Source organism: Cladosporium halotolerans (assembly GCF_011745625.1).
Source record: "Cladosporium halotolerans strain TM138-S3 chromosome Unknown Sca2, whole genome shotgun sequence".
In the NCBI taxonomy this organism is placed as follows: domain Eukaryota; kingdom Fungi; phylum Ascomycota; class Dothideomycetes; order Cladosporiales; family Cladosporiaceae; genus Cladosporium; species Cladosporium halotolerans.
This window is the reverse complement of record NW_027191453.1, coordinates 331,799-351,501: the sequence shown is the minus strand read 5'-3', so window position 1 is coordinate 351,501 and position 19,703 is coordinate 331,799. Positions and strand designations below refer to the sequence as shown.

The 19,703-nt window shown below is 59.8% G+C and overlaps 5 protein-coding genes across 5 annotated transcripts; 1 reads left to right on the top strand and 4 right to left on the bottom strand.

Annotated features, from left to right (window-relative positions):
* Positions 1-1,425: 1,425 nt before the first annotated feature.
* WHR41_00626 (uncharacterized protein) lies at positions 1,426-5,029 on the top strand (the record flags this gene model as incomplete). The annotated part of the gene is made up of 2 exons (XM_069369232.1): positions 1,426-4,418; positions 4,485-5,029. 2 exons carry the CDS (start codon positions 1,426-1,428, stop codon positions 4,741-4,743), a joined length of 3,252 nt encoding a protein of 1,083 aa, XP_069233677.1. The 3' UTR covers positions 4,744-5,029.
* A 5,697-nt stretch (positions 5,030-10,726) lies between these two features.
* WHR41_00625 (uncharacterized protein) lies at positions 10,727-11,224 on the bottom strand (the record flags this gene model as incomplete). The annotated part of the gene is made up of 1 exon (XM_069369231.1): positions 10,727-11,224. The coding sequence occupies one exon, from the start codon at positions 11,222-11,224 to the stop codon at positions 10,727-10,729; it is 498 nt and encodes a 165-aa protein (XP_069233680.1).
* A 563-nt stretch (positions 11,225-11,787) lies between these two features.
* WHR41_00624 (uncharacterized protein) lies at positions 11,788-13,509 on the bottom strand (the record flags this gene model as incomplete). The annotated part of the gene is made up of 1 exon (XM_069369230.1): positions 11,788-13,509. One exon carries the CDS (start codon positions 13,507-13,509, stop codon positions 11,788-11,790), a length of 1,722 nt encoding a protein of 573 aa, XP_069233679.1.
* Positions 13,510-14,093: 584 nt separating this feature from the next.
* Positions 14,094-16,666, bottom strand: WHR41_00623 (uncharacterized protein; the record flags this gene model as incomplete). Its single annotated transcript, XM_069369229.1, has 2 exons — positions 14,094-14,417; positions 14,474-16,666. The coding sequence occupies 2 exons, from the start codon at positions 16,664-16,666 to the stop codon at positions 14,094-14,096; spliced, it is 2,517 nt and encodes an 838-aa protein (XP_069233674.1).
* Positions 16,667-17,546: 880 nt separating this feature from the next.
* On the bottom strand, positions 17,547-19,519 carry WHR41_00622 (uncharacterized protein). Its single transcript, XM_069369228.1, has 3 exons — positions 18,738-19,519; positions 18,150-18,643; positions 17,547-18,089 (listed from the first exon to the last, which is right to left on the bottom strand). The coding sequence occupies exons 1-3, from the start codon at positions 19,243-19,245 to the stop codon at positions 18,039-18,041; spliced, it is 1,053 nt and encodes a 350-aa protein (XP_069233673.1). The 5' UTR covers positions 19,246-19,519; the 3' UTR covers positions 17,547-18,038.
* Between the last annotated feature and the right edge of the window lie 184 nt (positions 19,520-19,703).

Below are 19,703 nucleotides of genomic sequence, written 5' to 3'. Positions count from 1 at the left end.
AGATCGAGGGGGCGATTGGGAGTGAGATTGGCGCTTTGGCAGGCCAGGGCAGCAGGGCAGGGCAGCAGGGCAGGGAGGGAGCCTGGAGGGGTTGCAGATACGGCGTGCGGCCAGCGTGGGCGAGGGGCTGCAGATGCGGTGCTGCTCAGCTGCTGGTGAGATGATGGGGGAGAGCATCCAAGACAGCAGGGCGAGCAGGGCCAGGCGGTGGACGAGGCGACTTGCGGTCTGTGACGGTGACGGGCAGTGACGATGCAGACCCGAGGAGCAGGCACAGCGCGCAGGAGGACGGCGGCGGCCCGGGCAGCAGTGGAGGGCGACGTGGGCGCGTGGGCGGGCACAGACAGCGAGAGACGACAGGCGTGATTGAGAGAGCAAGGCACAGACGGGGGGCCATGGGCATGGGCGTGGGCATGGGCGTGGGTGTGGGCATGGGCGTGGGCATGGGGGGGACTGCTCGGTAGACGGGCTGCCGGGCGCTGGCTATGGGCGCCCTCGATCGACAGCCTCAGGCCGCGGCGGCCTCGGATTCCAGGCGGCGGAACAGACTCGGAGCGATGTTTCAGGGCTGGCAGACAGGCGCCCGGCGCGCGCGGAGACAGACTCGAGGCGAGCGAGTGCCGAGCGCGGCCGCGGGGCGCCTGGTGGGTGAGGGCGAGTGCCGTGCTGGAGCGCGGCGGCCAATAACGATGGCAATGCAACGATGGGTGCGGCAGCAGATGCCACCACTGCTAGGGCAGGGCGGCAGGCCAGCAGCCCTCGAGCACTACAGTAGTAGGTACCTACCTTACTCCCTCCAAGCCAGGACGGCACGACAGGATCTCAAAGGGAGAGCCTCGAGATCACCAGCCCGCCGATTCGCATGCCTTTGCCCTACCTTACTACGTAGCCACCTTAGCCTCGCATCGCATATGCGGCAGCCCGCAGGCCTCCCATGCTCCACGCTCCCATGCTGCTCACCCATGCTCCATGCGCCGCCCGCCCGCCGCGCCTCGAGCTTGTGCCCGCTCCCGCCGCTTGCGCTTAGCTTGCGATCTTCGCCTCCGCCGCCGCTGCCCTGCGCCGGCCGCACGTCAAACCACTGCGCCAGCGCCAGCGCCAGAGCCACATCGCTCTCGCGGCCTTGCGCGCCCAAAGCACAAGCACCTCGCTGCGCGCACCACGCACCCACGCACCACGCACCGCGCACCACCCGGCCAGCAGCCCGCACCACGCACTTCCCACCGCTACCCTACCGCCGCCCTCACCTGTGCGAGCCTCTCGCTTACTCGTGCCAGAGCTTCGTCCACCCGTTGCTGCCAAACCCAACTGCCACTGCTGCCCATACCCTCCCGGTCTCCGGCCTGCCCGCGCGCCCCCGATCGTCTGCCCGGCAGGTAGTCCCAAACACCAGCCTTGACCGCATGGCTGCATCTTCCTCTCGTCATGGAACCTGTCAGAACCCGCCCGCCCTACGCACAACCTGCGCCCGGTGACCACCGACCGCCACCGCCCTACTACTCTCAACCCCAGCACCACCACCCTGCCCACCCTCCGCCGCCGCCGCCACCTGCTCCCGTGCAGCACCAGCAACAGGCGCCGCCGCCGCCCCAGCAGCAGCAGCAGCAGCAGCAGCATCCCTCCTACGCAGCGCCTCCACCGCCTGCCGGCATTGCGCTCCCTCCCATCCAGCAGCAATCCTACCCATCCTCCGCGCCGCCCCAAGAGCAGCCGAACCATCTGGCTCCCCTACGCCATCCGCACGACGCCCGCGAAGCGCCAGAGTATCACCAGTACAACCAGCACAATCACTCGGGCCATGCCACTCCGGCGCCCGTGAACAGATCCTTCTCCATCGATTCATCCCACCCGCAGCGCACTCCCACCACCCCGGCGCAGCCTTCCGCATACCCGCCGTCGTCTGTTCCGGACAGCGCGCATTCCCAGATGGACCACCACGGCTACCCTGCGCCGAATGGCGTCCCTCACGGCCTCCCGCCGACGACCCAAGGCCCGCCTGCACCGCAAGCGCCTCCACCGCAGCATGAGCCTCACAACCATTACGCGATGACGCCAGTAATGGAAAACCACAACGGCTACGCACCGCCGCCACCCATGTACGCTCAACCGCCGGGATATGGACCCGCAGCTGCATCGATGAACTTCAACGTGCAACGAAAGAAGCAAATGCGAGCAACCCAAGCTTGCGAACAGTGTCGGCAGCGGAAACAAAAATGCGACGAGGGCAACCCTTGTTCGTTCTGCAAGGAGCAGAACTTGACCTGCCAATACCGCGACACGCCACCTGCGAAGACCGACAAGAATATGGACAAGGTCATCCAGTACCTGGAGCAAATGACGCAAAGTAACTCTGACACGACGGCGCGTTTGGTCGCTCTTGAGGAGCAATTGCGACAGTTGAAGCAGGAGCGCATGAAACCGAGTCCAGTACCAGAAATCGAGCCCCCAGAGCCCGACGAGCCAGTACCCAAACGGAGACAAGAACTCGACGACCACCGCACAGCACCGCACAAACTCATCCTGTTATGGCCCAGCGTGCGACCCATGTTGCAGGAAGCTCACGTCGATGTCAACGACGGGTACGTCATGGAAGCGGAAGATCGGGGCGTTCTCCGTTTGTACGGCCGCGGCGAAGGTATCGAGGAACAGGACGGTACACAACCGGGCGGACCTGCAAGCCCTGCTCACAGTGAAGATAGCTTCTCCGATGCGCCTTCGCCGCCAGAAGGCATTTGGGGCTGCGGTCTCCCCGCTTACGCCTACCCCAACGCGGAAACGCGACAGTACCCCTACACAGCTGGAGGCTTGAAGCCTGACGGCACTCTGGACTTGGATGCGAATACTATCCTTTCGTTATGGGAGAGTTATCTGAAGCATATGCATCTCATGCATCCTTTCCTGGACAAGGCGAGGACACGAAAACTAATCAACAAGTTTATTTCGCGATACTCCCAGAATCGAAACCGCATGCAGAGCACTTTCGCCGTCGGTGGCGATGGCGAATCCGATCGTCCCATTAAGCGGCAACGCTCCAACGGTCCCGGCGGCGCCACGAACATCAGCGGCGAAGTCGTCACGAAACGTTTCGTCGACACAGAGCGCTCGCCAAGTAATGCAGTAATCTATCTCGTACTTGCACTGGGCAAAATCTGCGCGCACAAGGAGGCTTTGCCTGGACCCGTGCAGGACCGCGTCTTGAACACCAATCAGGTCTTGGCGCATCAAGTTTCCGGCATGACAGGCTTGACAGGCAGCTCCCCCATGTCGGGGACCGTCAAGCCATCGCCCGGTTCACCGAAGCACACACCCAACGCACTTCAGACACCGCCTGGCTTCGAAAACCTGACGACGCAGTACCGGAGTAGAAGATCTTCGGTTGACGGCAGCAGCTCTTCCAACAACACGCCGAAGAACATGGATATCATTCCCGGCATCGCGTACTACGCTAAGGCTGCTGAGATTCTTGGCGATCAAGGAGACGGTAATGACTTGATTCACGCGCAAATGTTCCTCTTGGCCGGTTTGTACAAAGGACAGTTAGCACGCGTTAAAGAGAGCATGAGTTGGATCACAATGGCGGGAAGAGTCATCCAGACACTGCTTGACCGTTACAAGTTGTACAATGATAATTACTGGACGGCCTACGGCGATGTTCGAAGACAACACGAGAAGGGCCAGAAACTCATCACCGACATGCGACAGAACTTGATCGTGCTGGCATCCTGGACATGTCTGCAACTGGAGAGTGACATTCTAGCAGAACTGCGATTACCGTCGAGTGGCATTCAAAACATCGAGAACCTACTTCTCATGCCGCACAACATCCACGAAGAGGAGACGTACGACTCGTACGCGGGTCTCGCGCCTAACGAGGCGCATAGGGGTACCAGCTACACCAACGTCGTCATCTTCTACACCGCGCAGATGTGGCTGAGGAAGCGTCTGAACCAAGTGCACAGGCAGCTCTACGGAGCAGACTGTCTCAATCAGCCGCTCGTAGAAGTGCAAGCGACGCTGCAGAGTCACGAAGCAATCCTCGACGGTTGGCGAGCAATGCTTCCGGAAGCCCTGAGCTGGAAGAATTCGGATCCTCCGGCTTCGGGCATCCTGTCTGCTCGTCTGCGCGCCAAGTACTGGGGAGCGCGGTACGTGATCAACAGGCCCTACCTGGACTACGCTCTGCACATCATGCCACACGTCCAGGAAGGACAGAGTGTGGAGGAGGTCGCGCTGGATGCCCACCACAATCCTCGCGACAAGGCTGAGATCCACCTGTTCAAGGCCATCGAGCTCATGGGAGAAGGCGAAGTCTGGGCGGCGTGCAGGAGGTGCATTGAAGCCGCCATGCAGAGTACGGTCGCTTTCGACGGCGTGCCTGACCGATTGGTCGTGACTAACATCCACGGCACCGCTCACGCGTAAGTGTTCCAAAAAGAAAAACCCCTCCCTTCATCACACACACCAAGCTAACAAACCCCACCCAGACAATTCGGCAACATGCTCGTCCTCTCCGCCACCTGGCGCACGGAGTACCTGCGCAAGCTCATCGACCCAGACCGCTTCCAGCGCCTGCTCAGCCGCACCATCGGCTTCCTGCGCCGCCTGGCGCCCATCTCGCCCACCTGCCAGCTCGACTGCTCCATCCTGGAGAAGATCCAGCGCGTCCTGTTCGGCATCCCGCCCGAGGAGAAGCCCATGTACCACGGCGAGAAGGAGTTCCACTCCTTCAGCTCGGCGATGTGAACGGGAAAGCAAACAACGCGCACACACGGCGGGCTCCCCCTTTGACCGCACATACCCCCAGGGAGCTTCCAGGATCTACAGTACAGTACATACAACGGCCGTCTTCTTTTTGTTTCCGACTGTCCATCTACATGGTGTCACGTCATGGCCAGAGAATGAAAGCGCTATAATAATGTCGCACAATAGGGTTCGTCCCCACACAAACACACGAGACCGAGCCTCTCCGCACCGGCGAGAGAACTCGCGTTCGGCGCCTGTTCCTTTTCTTCTTCTTTTTTTTTCTCGCGCAGATCTCGTTTCACGTCCCTTTTGAGTTTTTACTATTCCCCCCGCCGTTTGAGTTTCTGTTCTCTCGAGGGAGGGTTCACAATTGCTTCTCCTCCTGGACCTTGCATATTCCCGGGATTTTTCAAGGTCAGGTTGTCTGCTTTCCATGCTTTCCGCTGTTTTATTTTCCCCGCCGCAAATACTGCACCGACGGGCGCGGGCTCTGCAAGCAAACGTCGCGTTGTTGCGATTTCCCATTTTCGGGGACTCGAATCTGCTCTGCCGCACTATACCACGCGCGACTCAATCGGTTCGATTTCATTCCCCTTTCCACCTCTATCTATCTGTCTGTCTGTCTGTCTGTCTGTCTGTCTGTCTTTTCCTTTCCTGCGCGCCGATCGATTCCATGACGGCCCCGCGCCTCGACCTCCCGATCGGCGGTTCCAGAGCAGGGATCCCGCACGATCGCGCACCGGCACGTGGGCGTGGCGCTGATTGTCGCTGCTGCTGCGAACGAGCGAGCGAGCGAGCCGTCTCTCCCGCGGGCCCCTCGTGTCAGGCACGAGGAGGCGCGCGATGCATGCAAGGCGGTGCGGTGATCTTGCTGCGTTCTACGGAACGGCAATGTACATGTGTGTGTGTGTCACTGGCACTTTGGGGAAGGGGACAGGGCGTGGGATGAAGAACGCTTGGGCGCGTAACGGCTGCTGCTGGTCTACTGTACTGGGGTGTGGGGAGCGGGATGGGTGTACGGATGGGGGAACTGGACTGGATTGGACCGGATGGGGCTGGTTGGGATGATTGATGGACGGGCTTGGTTGGTGTGGCTAATGCTGTGCTGTGCTCTGCTGTACACTAGCGCGGACGGACGGGGTGGGTGATTGGAGGTTCAACAAGGATACGAGCATCGGGACTCGGGGACGGGCGGACGAGAGAAGAATAATCGCCGCGAACCGGAGAGGGGTCTGGTTTGGCTGAGGTAGCTACTTTGATCTAGTTTACTAACTCTATCGAAAGGCCCTGCAGCTGCCCGATTCCAACCGCGCACATCAATGCAATATGTACACACAAAGAGCAAAACCGGGCAAGCACAAGGCCAGATAGATCGAGATCTCGAATCGACGTCAGCAATCAATCAATCAATCAATCAATCAATCCTCCAGTTATCGCGATCGATCACGACCCGTCTCACATTACGATCGATGTCAGATGCCCGCAGGCGCGCGGCGCAATCTTGCACCCCTTGTCCCAAACCCCAGATCCCAGTCCCCAACACCCCGGCGCTCCCAAGAAAAGGAAAACCTGCAAACGTCTCACACAAAAAATCCCACGCGCCAGAATACGAGGGTGCTAAGGTAGCTGGGCATGCAGAGCGCCAGAACCGGGGCTGCGGACGGGCGGGCGGGCGCAGGTGCGCTTGGCGCTGCATGCGTGGATGGTTGCTGGAGCCTGGCCGGCGGTTCTGCGGGATGGGATGGGATGGGATGGGATGGGCTTTGCTGGCGGGTGCGGCGCTTGATGGGATGGGGTTTCTTTTGGGGGTTTGGGGAGATGCAGGTTTTGTGTCGAGTCATAAACACAGGCAGGGTGCGTCTGGAATTTCTTCCTGAGGAGCACTGAGGAGTTCACGCGGGTTGGCGAGCAGGGAGGACGCCGACGGGAAAGTTTGCCTACAGGAGGTACCTACCTACTACAGGACAGTTCTCAGCACCGGGTTCCAGCAGGCGCGCAGGCCCGCGGGATGGGAAACGCGAGGAGCGTAAGGTAGGTACCTCGCTCAGGTACATACAGCACAGTCCGTGACTAAGATCTCGCGTCCTCCTGCTCTCCTATCAAATTCTCCGCGCCGTCCCCAGCGCTCGTGACACTACAGGTAGCGGTGTTTACAAGCACAAGGGTCCATGAAGTCGCAAGACGCCCGCGCTTGCGAACTCAATACGAGCGGGAGAGGCCGCGCTCGCCTCTCACTTCCAACCCGCGAGTGAACGGATGAAACTCCGGCCCTGGGCTATTGGAGCGCCAACATAACTCTGATGAAGCTGTACAGTACATGCGTCCAGTAGTGCCGGTGTAGGCAGATTAGGGCAGCACGAGAGGGTCCCGCGGGGTGGAGATGGTGGCTTGCGGGCGGGGCGGGTGTGGGGCGGCTGAGGTTCCGTGCTGGTGGGTTGTGGTTGGACGGGCGAGGTGGGGGCGAATTGATCAGTTGAGGAGAGACGAGACGAGGTGACATGGAGGCATTGCGGGTGATGACGGATCTGATCACGGGGAAGCACGTGATGTGGTTGGACGCGACACCGCCCTTCGCGCATGCACGCGGGCAAGCCGTGTCTCGGGCGGGCGGTTTTTGACAGGCGTCTTGTCTTGTTAGCGACGTTGCCGTGCGAATGCCTGATTTAGGCATGCTGGGCGTGGTTGGACAACCAGGCGGTGGAGTCCAGGGCTGGCGCGGCTGGCGCTGATGATTGCGGGCGTGCGTCAACGTGCATGGTCTCGCGCGTGTCGTCACCGTTGACGACGGGATTGCGGGCGAGGTTACATGCGAGTGTGATTTGATATAGGCTGCCTCTGCTAGACAGTGCTAAGCCGGTCTGGCCAGGCTGATCCGCGTTCCCAGCACTCCGTCACCGCTCCCACGGAGCTCGCCGCGGCACCGGGCCCTCTCGATGGACCCGGAGGAGAGGGTGCGGCGCGAAGCTAGGGAGGCAGGACCGCGAGTTTCGTGCGAGAAGCTTTCGATCTTGCGACATTGGCGTGAGATGCGCGCGAGATGTCTCCCGCCGCGCTGTGACGCGCGCCATTCGACTGACCACCCTCAGCACAAGCAGGCCACATGTGCCACCTGCCACCTGCCACCTGCCACGCGCGCGAGATGCGGGCTGCATCGCGTCCAACCACGCCAAGCGGCGCTGAAGGAGCAGACAGCGTCACAGCGTCGCAGAGTCGCCGGGCACGCGCCTCCAAACGGCGCCGGCGATCTGTCCTCGCCAGATCCCCCCGCGGCGTGATGTCGCGCAGGCGCTACACAGGGCCCGGCGCGCGCCGCGGGAGGCTCATCCGCCTGTCACTCTCGCAAACCCAGGCGCCTCGCCCTCGGGCGCTCCACCGGCTCGCGGGGCCGCGCGCCGGGGCAAACCCAGGGCTCCATCGGCCCGGCCTGGCACTCGACCTCGCCCGCCCCTCCGCCCCTCCGCCGCCGACCACCACTTCCAAGTTCCCACCCCGGCGGGCCCAAACACCAGGCGTCTGGGCAATCGCGCATCGCGCGCCCGCGAGCCTATCGAGCTCCAGCGCCCGCCAGCGCGGCGGTCGGGAGCTAGCATCTCCCGCCTGCGGCCTCCCGGGCTCCCTCGGCGACGACCTCCCAACTCTGCCCCCTCGCCGGCCATCAGACGACAATGTCTGAGCCGCCGCCGCCCTGCCTCGCAGCAGCCAACTGCCGACCGCGGCCGGCCGTTGCTTAAACTCCACCGCTGCAGCATCGGAGCCCGATCCGCAGCTGGGACGTCGCCGTTGCCAGCCATTGCTGGGCGCGCGTACCGAGATCTCGCGACGGCGATGCTCGGTCCCGCTCCGCCGCGCCAGATCTTGGGAGGCCCGCCCGACCTGCCATTTCGCAGCGCGTTTCCGAGCACACCAGCTGTGTTTCCCGGGCGCGCCGCTGCCAGCCTGCGCTCGGCTTGCCGAACCGGCGGGCGCAGCGTCGAAACAGGAAGGGCACCGAGCCGAGGGACCGGGTGCGGGCGATGCCGTGAGATGAGATGAGATCTTGCGAGGGTGAGATACGAGGCAGAGATTGATGAGCTGTCGCGTTAATGTCGTGAAGCCGGTCTCAGTGTCCAGCGTATTTGCTGTATTGTAAAGGCTTGGCTACAGCTGAAGACCCGTCACGTGCGCCTCGACTTCAGCTCTGTTAGGGCTCACGTGCAACTGGCTGGTTCAGAAGGTAGAACCGCACAGTATGGACTCAGTGCTGCATCATGAAAGCGACAGGATAAATGGCTACAAATACGAAAGACAAGAAAATGCAGAGACATACAAGATGCGATGCACCTCGGTGCTCACCTATCCTGTCACTCACTAGTCGCCTCGTCCGGTGCTTACTGATGGCAGAGGAAATGCGACATCCAAATCATTCTAAATTATCATACAAAAAACCCACTTGCAACTTACGGCTGATTTATTAGAGGCACATCCACTTTCCTCATCGGAAGCGAACAAAAGAATACAGGGCGATGGTAGCCGCAACAATATCGTCCAGCCCGATACTAAAACATCAGGTCGAACATAGTACACTATCGACCTATCGATAGCACACCCAAGTTGATGTAGCGGCCACATTATACAACACCGAAGACTCATCCACCGCCCTTGTACAAGCCTTCACTCGCAATTCTCCAATGGGTCGTCGAACAAACATTACTTGTTGCCACAACTTATGCAGGCCATCTTGCTGCAGCCGTCCTCCTTGATGAACGGCCTTATCACAGTCATTGCAGGTTCGGACGAGCGCGGCGACCATTGCTTCATTGATCTTGTGGCGGTTACGATTGCTCGTCGGATCGGCCTTCGCATATTCTTCGCGTGAAAGGGGGATGTGACTGTTGGTTTTATACCGACAGTAGCTTACGACGCCGCATTCATCATGGATGCACCAGGACTCGGAGTTCTCCTCTACCGCCGGGCACAATCGCTTTATACTCGTCAAGTCCCAAGGAAGGAACGCCGCAGACGAGCTCTCCAGCATCCATCCTCACCACCAGCCGAACGTACGCCCCGAACAAGTGCTTCCCCCCTGCAGCTCACGCTGCGTGTCCTCGAGCGCGACGCGCGGGAACTCGTGTTCCAGAATCGAGCGCAGCTCACAGGTCACCCACATGGCAGCTCGTCTCGGCCCTCGTCCTCCCAGTCTGGCGCTCCGGCTTCGTGGCTCGCGGAGTGTGTGCGCTTCGTCCGGCTTTGCTCGTCTCCGCACCGTCGAAGCTGGGTCGGGTTGGTCAGAAGCTCGTCGAGCGTGCAGGCCATGTGGGCTTTTGGGGACAGCAGGGGTTCTTGATCGCGGAAGCCGGCGTATAGGGCGTAAATAGTGAGCGTGTAGACGTCCGGGAACATCTCTCGGATGCGGGCGTGGCAGTCGGCCGAGGAGGGGTTGTCGTGAGGTTGGATCTATTCTCCTCCGACTTCGAATGCAAGGCCAGGTCGCGTCGGAGACTCCTCGACTGGTTCGGAGGGATTGTCGACGACCACAACATCTTTACGTACCGCGCGAGACTTGCGCCTACGCGGGCTTTCGCGCACAGGCTGGGTCCTGGCATTGCTGTTGCTTCTGCTCTCGCCACACGGGCGGCGGCAGGCATCGCTGTCCTGCTGCGCCGAGACTCGTGACTGTGGCAAGGGCGGACTGGACTGTGTAAACTTCGATAGTTGCGTCGAGGACAGTGCGAGATCCTCTCCAAGACCTCAGGGGAAGAGTCTTTGACATCTTTGTTGTTGTTGTTGTTGTTGTTGTTGATGATGTTTGTTGTTCTTGTCGTTTGCCGGCATCCGCCATGGCGCCTCGTCCTGCGCGAGCTGTTCCCGTCAGCCTGGTATTGCAGGACTGGCTCACGCATCAGCCTCAACGTCAAAATTGACCTCTATCACACGTACGTGACGTATCACATGGTGAACATCTCACACACGACTCCTCAAATAACCCCACCACCGAACCCCCACCTCAATGCCGATGAAACCACAGCCCCCTCGCCTGATCAAACAGCAGCGACTTGCCCTTCCGTGCCCTATCATCGCCGTCCTTGCCGTTCTTCTCCTCCCTCCGCACACCCTCCTCAACCCCCGCCGGCGCCTCAACAACCCTCTCCTCCATCCCCAACTCCACCGGACTCCCCACTTTAAGAAACGGATTCTCCGGCTCGACGACCAGACACCCGCGGAACTGCCGCAGGTACTCGGCGTCGACTTCCTTGCGCAGCGCCGAGATGCGCCGCTGGTACGTCGAGGCGCGGCCGAGCTTGCGCGCGCGGGCGGTTTCGCGGCGGCGGAGCCAGGCGCGGTGCGCAAGGAGGCCGAGGAGCGTGAGGGAGAGGAGGGTCAGGAGGGATGTTGTTGTGAGGAGGGCGATGAGGGTGGGGCGCGAGATTGTTATCTGGTCCGGGGAGCGGTTGGTGCATTGTGGGCTGTCGTCTGGAGCTCTGGGGGTGAGTGTTCGTGGCATGGTCGTTGATTTGATGTGTTCTATGTTTTCTGATGTGCTCAGTGATAGACCAATGCGACAGCAGAATGACAGAAGGTTGCTCGTATCGATGTGACTTTGATGCGTGATGTTGTCTTACCTCAAATACCTATCTGTACATTTACGCCGCATTAGGCGCCACAAGCCGTCGAAACATTAGAGTTACTATTTGAGCTGACGAAACTTAGCGCGGAGGTCGACAGCTCATGCCTGCTATGTATAGTGGCACAGCATGAAGGAACATATGCAACGCGGTAGATGCGAGGGCTTGAGTGGGTGTTGAAGCGCCATGCTGAAGCGGATGTGTAGGCGCCGTCAAGGAGTGACGTTCAAGCCTCCTAACCGCTTAAGCGGGCGCTTAATGGGCGACTTGCGACAGCCAGTCCATTTTTCATCGATTGCAAATTGTTTTGTGAATAGGGTACTTCCGGTGAGGAAAACTCACAATCCGACCTCTTTGTTGTGTCATTAGGATGGTTCGTTCCACTGGCCGTCTTGAGGGCGGCTTTTGCAGCACTCGCCCGCAGCGAAGTGAAGTCTCCCCATCACTTCTTCTCACCCCCCTTTCTCCCCTCAATAACCCTCATAATATCGTTCATATTACTCGCATCGCCCTTTCTCTTCTTCGGCTTACGCTTCCTCTTCTCCCCACCCTTGCCATCAGCACCATCCTCCTCCCATCCGTCGTCTCCCCCTTTTCCGCCCTTCCACTCCGCCAGCTTGACCTTTTTCCCATCTTCATCCTCACCCTCGTCATCGTACCGGTCCCCGCCGAATCCCATGTCCATGTCCTCCAAGTCGCGGTCCTGGTTCGCCAGCATCTGTGCGCGCTTCTTCTCGCGCGCGAGGCGGGCTTCGCGGGCTTCTCGGCTCTCTCCTTCGTCGTTTGCGGATGCGAGAGGGTCCATTTTTGCGGCTTTCTTGAGCACTTCTTGAATGCCTGCGAGGTGGTCGGGTTTGGCCTCTGAGGTTGCTGAGAGGGTGTCGTTGAAGTAGTTGCGGCGCGCGGGTTTCTGATCTGCTGAAGCGGAAGGAGGATTTGCGGCTGTGGGGGGAGTTGCGTCGCTTTCTTTGTTTGTTGATGTGCCTTGCGCTATGGCAGAGGTTTCTGCTGTGTCCGACTTCTTCTTCGACGGTCTCGTTTCCGAGTCGGAATCGTCAGAATCGTCGCTATCGTCGTCGTCGGGCATGTTCCCAAGCGGATTGTAGTCTGTTCCAGCTCCTTCGAAGATATCATCGTCCTCGTCGTCTTCCGGTTCGGGAACTGCTTCGGTTTGCTTTGCAGGTTCGGGTATCGATACGTCGGCTCCAAGCACGGCCTTACTCGCGTCTGGAGCGCCCATCGCACCTTTGGCCTCTTCCACCTCCGCGGGCTTCTGTTTCCGCACTCGCTTCTTGACCTTCCCATTCTCATCAACTGTGATCATCACCTCCCGCCCTTTCTCGTCAATCTCAATCTTCGGCTTCTTTTTCTCCCCAACCCTGGACCAGCGCTCGTTCAACACCGGCTCAGCCGCGATCCTCGCCTCCGCAGCAGCCTGCCTCTGCGCCTTCAACTCCGCCATAATCTCATCCCTCGTCCTCTTCCTCCCCGCAACAGGCGGCGGAGGGGCCATATTACCCTTCTTCGCAACCTTCTCCCTCTCCACAGCCTGCACATCCCTCTCGCCCAACTTCTCCAGCTCATCGTCCACATCCACCTCCTCCCCTCCCTCCTCCTTGCCGCCCTCCCCAGTCCCCATAACATCCTCCCCCCTCCTCACCCTCTCCAAAAGCGCCCAATCCAGCCCCTTGACCAAATGCGTCGCCCCCGCCTCCCCACCCGTAATCCGATCCCGCAGCGCCTCGAACGTCTCCCGCGGAATCTGGCCCAGCTTCACCTGCTCCTCGAGCGCTTTGACGCGAGCAGCCTTATCGTCCTCCCCGCCTTCTTTCTCGGCGTCCGCGCGCGCTTTGGCCCGGTCGACGTACCCGGCGCCGTACTTGACGCCCTTCGGGGCGGAGGACTTGAACTTTTTGGACGGGTTGGACGGGTTGAGGGCGGCGTTGCGCTCGCGGACTTGGCGCGCGAAGTCGACGCCCGAAGACCCGCCTCCTAGGGACCGAGGGGTCATGGGGATGAAGCTGGATTTTTTGGCGCCGAGGGCTGCGCTCGAGGGGGTTGAGGAGCCTGTGGGCCGGGGCGTGGAGGAGGCATTGTTGTTTTTGTTGTTGGTTTGTTGGTTTGGGGAGCTGGAGATGAGTTGGCGGAATTGCGAATTATTCATTTCGGGCTGTTAATGGGGTACCCCTGGATTTGAGGTGGTGAGGGTGCCCGTGGGCGAGAGAGGGTGGTGCGGCGCAAAGGATGGCGAGGGAAGAGGTGGTCATGGGAAAGTATGCGGCAGGACTCGGCAATGTTGCCATGTGGGGTTTGGCATGTGAATACGGCAGCTTCGAGGGCTCTAGGTTCGGAGAGCCACGTGAGGACAAAATGCAAAATACCTGGATACTACGCGCTCGTTGGTAATTTGATGCTTGGCTTAATATCTGTGCTGCTCACGACAATCATGGGGTACCACATACGAATCGCAGTATGTGCAACAAAAATCCATTTTCCTCAAATCCAGCCATCGAACGTGCTTTGAAATACTACACAACACGGGCAAAACAGAAACTCAAGCTTTACAGTCGAGAGAAAATTACAGGCTCTACGCTCTTGACTACACAGGAAGTACAGTTTCTCTCTTCCACGAGACCTCTCGTCTCCGTTCCCATGTCCCCTCCATCGACCCATCTTCAATCCAAATGAATAAACCTCTTCTTCCAACTAATCCAACACTTCACTCAGCCTTTGCGAAACAAAAGACATCTACCTGCCCGCCCCTCTCTTCCTCTCCTGCACCCTCTCCCTATGCATCCGATTCTTCAAATGCTTCTCAAAGTCCTCAACCATGCTGTCCGGCAGCGTCGTGTAGACCTTGCCCGGGCAATCGTTGCAGCGGATGCGCGGCAGGAACATGATGCGAGAGCCCTCGGGGGCGCGGGAGCCCGGAACGGGCGGCTCCGGCGGCCGCACGATGTCGTCCGTGTCGCGTGAGATGAGGTACGGCTTCATGAGGGGCGAGAAGTCGGAGCCCGGGTGGCGGCCGCGGAGCGTGGCGACGCCGGCGAGGAGCCAGGGGGGTGGGGCGGGCTGGGGAATCAATTAGTTTGTGAGCAAGGGAATGTTTACGAGGAATTGTGGCTTACGGCTTTGGAGTCTTTGGCATCTTTGGGCTCGGGGTCGGGCCATTTGGCGGTTTCGACGCGGCCTTGCTCGTCGTAGGTTGTGTTGGGCTGGCGGCTGGAGCTGCGGCCGCGGGTGACGCTTGAGCTGCCGTTTGCTTGAGGCGTGCCTCGGGAGGTTGGAAGGGGTTTGGGAGTCATGGTAGGTGTGCTCTGGGCATTGTTTTTGCTGGGTGTCTCGCCTCTGGCTGGTCGTGAGGGCGCAGCGGGCTGTGCTACTGCGGGCGGCAAGGAAGCATAGCCGGAGAGAGGATACATCGCCGCTTTTTTCTTCGCCTCGTAGTTTTGCAGCCAGCTCTTGAACTTGGCTCGGCCGATCTTGAGCGTGACTACGAGTGTCTCGTCGTCGCCTGCCACGCTGCCGTCACGCAGCATGCTACGTCTGGCAGCCGTACGGGTCTCTTGGGGCGTAGCCAGGAGTTGAGAGTCGGGCGTTTGTGAGCGTCCATAGTTTGCACGCATGGCTGCTTGCGCAGCAGTGGCGGCCCCGCGCATTCCACGTGTTCGCGCAGTGCCGCCACTGGGTAGACCCGCTGGAGCAGGCGAATCTGGACCGGACTGGTCGCTGTCGAGGTCGTCCGAATCGATGTCCTCTTCTGCGCGAGCGCCACCGCGACGGCCGCTGCGACCACCACGGCGAATCTTGGGGATTCCTGTAGTCTCCCACGATGAGACAGCACCCGGTATGACAGTGTGGATGAGTAAAGACCGCACGGTACGCTGCCTCTCCTTGAGATCAGGCAGCGCGGGGCCGCCACGTCTGTTCAGCTGTCGTTTCTGCACTCTATGCTCACGCAACATGGACGTCTCCGTACGCTCGAGTTCGGCTTCGCTCATCTCGTACATCCATGGCATCCAGTCTTTCTGAGCTTGCTGCGGCCTGAAGGTAGTGTTGATGGGCGTGGGCAAGAAGCTGTCTCTGACATCCGGATCTTCAACTGGCCGGCCGTCGAACATATGGTTGGTCAGCCACAGACTCCTCGTGTAAAGCTGCGACTGTTCTCTGATCGAATGCGCAATGGCTGTCGTGAACTCCCCACTGAGTGCGTTCTCCCACGCCATATTCTTCGCAAACTCCTCCGGATGGTTCTGAGGGTTGTTGATGTCCCATTCGAACTGATCAATCAAGGTAATGCGGCCGATGGTGATGTTCAGCTTGATCTGTATCCGCATCTCGTCGTCTTTGTGCTCGAAGTAAGGCCTCCCAGGCTCTACAGGTCCATCGTCCACAAAAACGTGAGGATAAAAGTTCAAGATCTGCTCCTTCATTTCCGCGTGAACTTGTTGTCCCAGTCGCGCTTTGCTGTGCATGTCATCATCCGGTATGCTGAGGTCCTCCATCAAGTGTGAAATGAATAGCTCCGGTGTAATCAGCTTCTCGTGCAGGTTCCACGTGAAAGTGTCGCGTAATCGAAGCTTGTCCAGTTCCAGGTCCAATCGTATGGGCACAAGCTCCTCATGCTGCTCGGCCTGCTGCTCGTTGTCTTTGCGGGTCGTGCGCAGCACAGGCGCATGCCTTCCTTTGGGCGGTGCGCGCTGGCTTGTGTACAGGATCTTTGTGGGGCCGTTCGTCGTTCCATTTCCGTATCCCCGATAGCCAGTGCCAAAAATCGATCCAGGGTTCATGTGCCTTCGATGTCGCACCTCGGTCGTGTAGAAGTCTTTCTCGGATTCCTTGTTTTTCACCAGGTCGCGTACACGGTCGGCCTGGCCGTTCATCGCGGCTCCGTACACCAGATCGCGCTGGATGTAGCGATCCAGAAGCATATCGTCGAAGACCTTTTGATGCTCCTCCGGTTCGGCGGGCGTCCGCGACTGTTTGGGTAGCTGTGTGCCGTCGCGCGACCTTTTCCGGCTGAGCTGAGGGCCGCCATTGACCTGCGCATTTCCATCGCCAGTCTGGTAATTCTGGGCCTGCGTGTCGGGCGTGCCGGTACTGGCTCTGCCCATTCCAGCGGCGACCATTGCTTCCCGAGCTTTCTGCTTGCCTTCGCGAATCGCGTCGGAGGCGTCTGTACCGGGCTGCGCGTCAAGCGCGTAGCCGCCGTCGTTGCTGGGGGTCTGCAAACCACCCATTGCTTGCGCGCCGTTCCACTGATTGTGCATATGCTGGCCGTTGTAATGCGCCTGCGGTTGTGGGGTGCCCGAGGCAGACATGGTCTGTTGGGAGGTGGTGGGCTGGAGGAGGCGGAGGAGCGAGGAGGGAGGGCGTGATAGCGGGCTTTCGTAGACTATGGCATCAATATGGAGCGAGCAGCGTCAATTGGATCTACGCGCTGTTAGCTGGCGGGGTGGTGGGCGGGTGTCGCGGCGCGTGGTGTAGGTGTGTGGTCGCAGCAGCAGCCATGGTCGGGCTCAGGGCACGCGGCAGGAAGCGAAGGCCTCGCTGTTGCTGAGCAGCCGGGGCGCGGAGAGAGGGGACGGCGGAGAGAGCGGCGCCGGCGACAGCAACACACGCGCGCAGAGCGGTGGTAGGGGATATAAACACGAGCAAAGGGCAGGGGAGGGCTGTCGCGTACCTGCACATCAACAAACGGCCACTGGCGACAACACTGGACGCGATGGAGCACTCTCGGCGAGGCACATGTCGTCACGGAAGGCATGCGCGGCCACAGGTCGGCATCAGCAGCCCGGGCGCCCGCCAAGCGAGCGAGCGAGCGAGCGAGTGAGCCTAACCCAGAAAGCAGCCAGGCAGGCCGCCGCGACTGTGGTGTGAGCTCGCAGAGTCACGAGAGAGGGACCGAGATGCTTGTGTGCTATGCTGACACGCCGTGCGACAAGCTACGTCTACATGTCACAGGCAGGGCGACACTGTCATCTTTGACCATTCGTCGGCGAAGAGAGTGTCCGCTGCCTGTCTGCCTGCCTGTGCGCCATCCCGGCCACAGCTCCGCACGCGAGAGCCGCGAGACACGCATCTTCGCGTGCATTAGCCCGAGTGGACGATAATGGCGGAGGTATGTGTGAGAGTTCCCACGTGGCTAAGATAATATACTCTCCCCATTCAATCAAACAAGAACCAGGTGAAAACTCGAGGTGCTCATCACGTGATGCATCCCTATGATTGACAACTAGAAGCTAAACGCAAAGAAAGAGTGCCACAAAAACTGCCCGTAGCGCCGGAGCGCCCGCTAACGATGGTGTAAAATCAAATGCTTCCCCTCCCTCACGCGTGCTCGTGGAAGCCTTCCAGTTCAGCGCGCGTTGTCTGGGCCCTTCAACGAAAACATCGCCACCGGTGACGTCTGCCTTCATGCCTTGCCTGCCCTCGAACCTTCACCGTCGAAGCGGCGATTGAGGTCGATTGCATTGCCGCACGCTCCACGTACTACCAGTAGCACTATGACCGCCCTCGTAGATCTGCAGACATCGCCATGAAATCCAGGCGCTCGTTCGTGGCCGTTTCGAAAGAACCGCTTTTAGTGCCGAGCAAGCGGGCAGACGTATAAGCCGTAGAAAACTTTGAGCTTCTGCAAACATCTGCAACTCGCGCGTCCTGAATGATATATGTGTATTGGAAGTAAAGTTCTTAGAGCAGGGAGTCGAGGCGGGTGAAGACGCCGAGACATGCTGCGACAACCTGGAAGATTTGAGTTAGCATCTTGAGGATCTCACAGTACATTGACAGGAGATGCCATACCTCCATCTGCAGTTCGCGCTCTTGCGATGTGCCAATCTCCTCCCTGACCACCGCGTCCAAGTTCGCGCCCATGGCTGCTTGCCCGCCGGCTCTTCGGCCAAAAGGCCATTGAGAGTACTCAGCCAACAGCTCATCTACTTGTGCGAACGCCCTCTCTCGCGCCTCATGTCCTAGACTGCTAAGCGCGTTCTCCAGCACGTTCGCAGCGTAAGCAGCGCAGAGCATAGCGATTGTGCGCAGGTAGCGGAAATCCATCTCTTCGGGAAGGAAAGGAGAGGGCGGCAGTACGACAGTGCGGTTGGTGAGTACGGCGCGGACGCGGCGACGGATCTCGTCTTTGGCGCCGCCGTCGGCCACAGGGTGCGTGGCCATGTCGAAGAGGAGGAAGTTGCGCTTCTCCGTGCGCAGAATGCCCTTGTCCACCAGGCCTTTGGCGAGTCGCTCGCGGACTTGCTTGAGTTGATAGCCAATCTTCATGAGGTTCCAAGTTTCTCCTGTAATCACGAATGTAAATCAGCGCTTTGCTCTGTTGCCAAGTGCATGTCCTTGCTGGACCAGTGCGACTCGAGAGGCCGTAGATCGCCTTACCACTCATGAGATCAATCCACGCGCTCACGCTCATCTTCTCACTGCTCTTCATCATCTTCAGCGCCTCATCAAGCAGCACCTCTCCAGTCAAAGTATCATCCACAACCTCAATAACCCTATCCGCCAACGGGAACCGTCTCCGACTGCTGTCCTTCTGCATGCTGATCCGCCCCCTGAATGCCAGCTCCAACACGATGCAGCCCCGTAGCGCATAGCTGATGTTGTCGTTCCAGAAGCTCAAGTAGCCCTGCTTGTCCTTGAGGCCCATGAGCAGCACCTCCTCCATGAGCGTCAGCTTCGGCTGCTTCAGGCGCTCGGCGGACTCGCTGATGTCGCGCGGGTCGAAGGCGATCTTGTGCCCGTTGGCCCCGGACTCGTACGCCGTGTCCGGGCTGCGCATGTCGTCGTTGCGTTTGGGCGCCGGCGAGGACACGCGGCTGCCTTCGTTCTCGTTTGTGTCGGCGGAGGCGCCGCCTGCGCCGCGGCGGCGGGTGAGGCCCGAGGACATGTTGTGTGGGGTTGTGGGAGGTGTTTGCGGTGCGCACAAGTGTGCGGGTGCGGTGTAGGAGTTTAGGAGGTTGCTGGTGCCTGTGGCTGCTGGCGGGTGTTGCCAGGATTTGGGAGGTGGGATGTCGGGGCTGAAGCAAGGAAACCTGTCGCTGCGCGGTAGATGTTGGGTAGTGATGGTGTATGTTTCGTTCAGCACATTCGCAATGCCTTGCAGTTCCGAGGGCTAAACTTATTGAGGCGCTGGCTGCGGGTGTTATTGCGAGAGGGGCGTTTGTGCTGTAGCTTTCGCTACCTAAACATGAAGAGGGATGTCGTCGCAGCAAGCGGGCCCTGCCATCGGCCGCGCAACCAATGACCTGTCACTTTTACTTGACTGCCATGAACTGAACGACAAGCCATTGATACGGCCAAATTTGAGACGAGATATCAGAAACGATTTTGGAGCAGATAGTACAC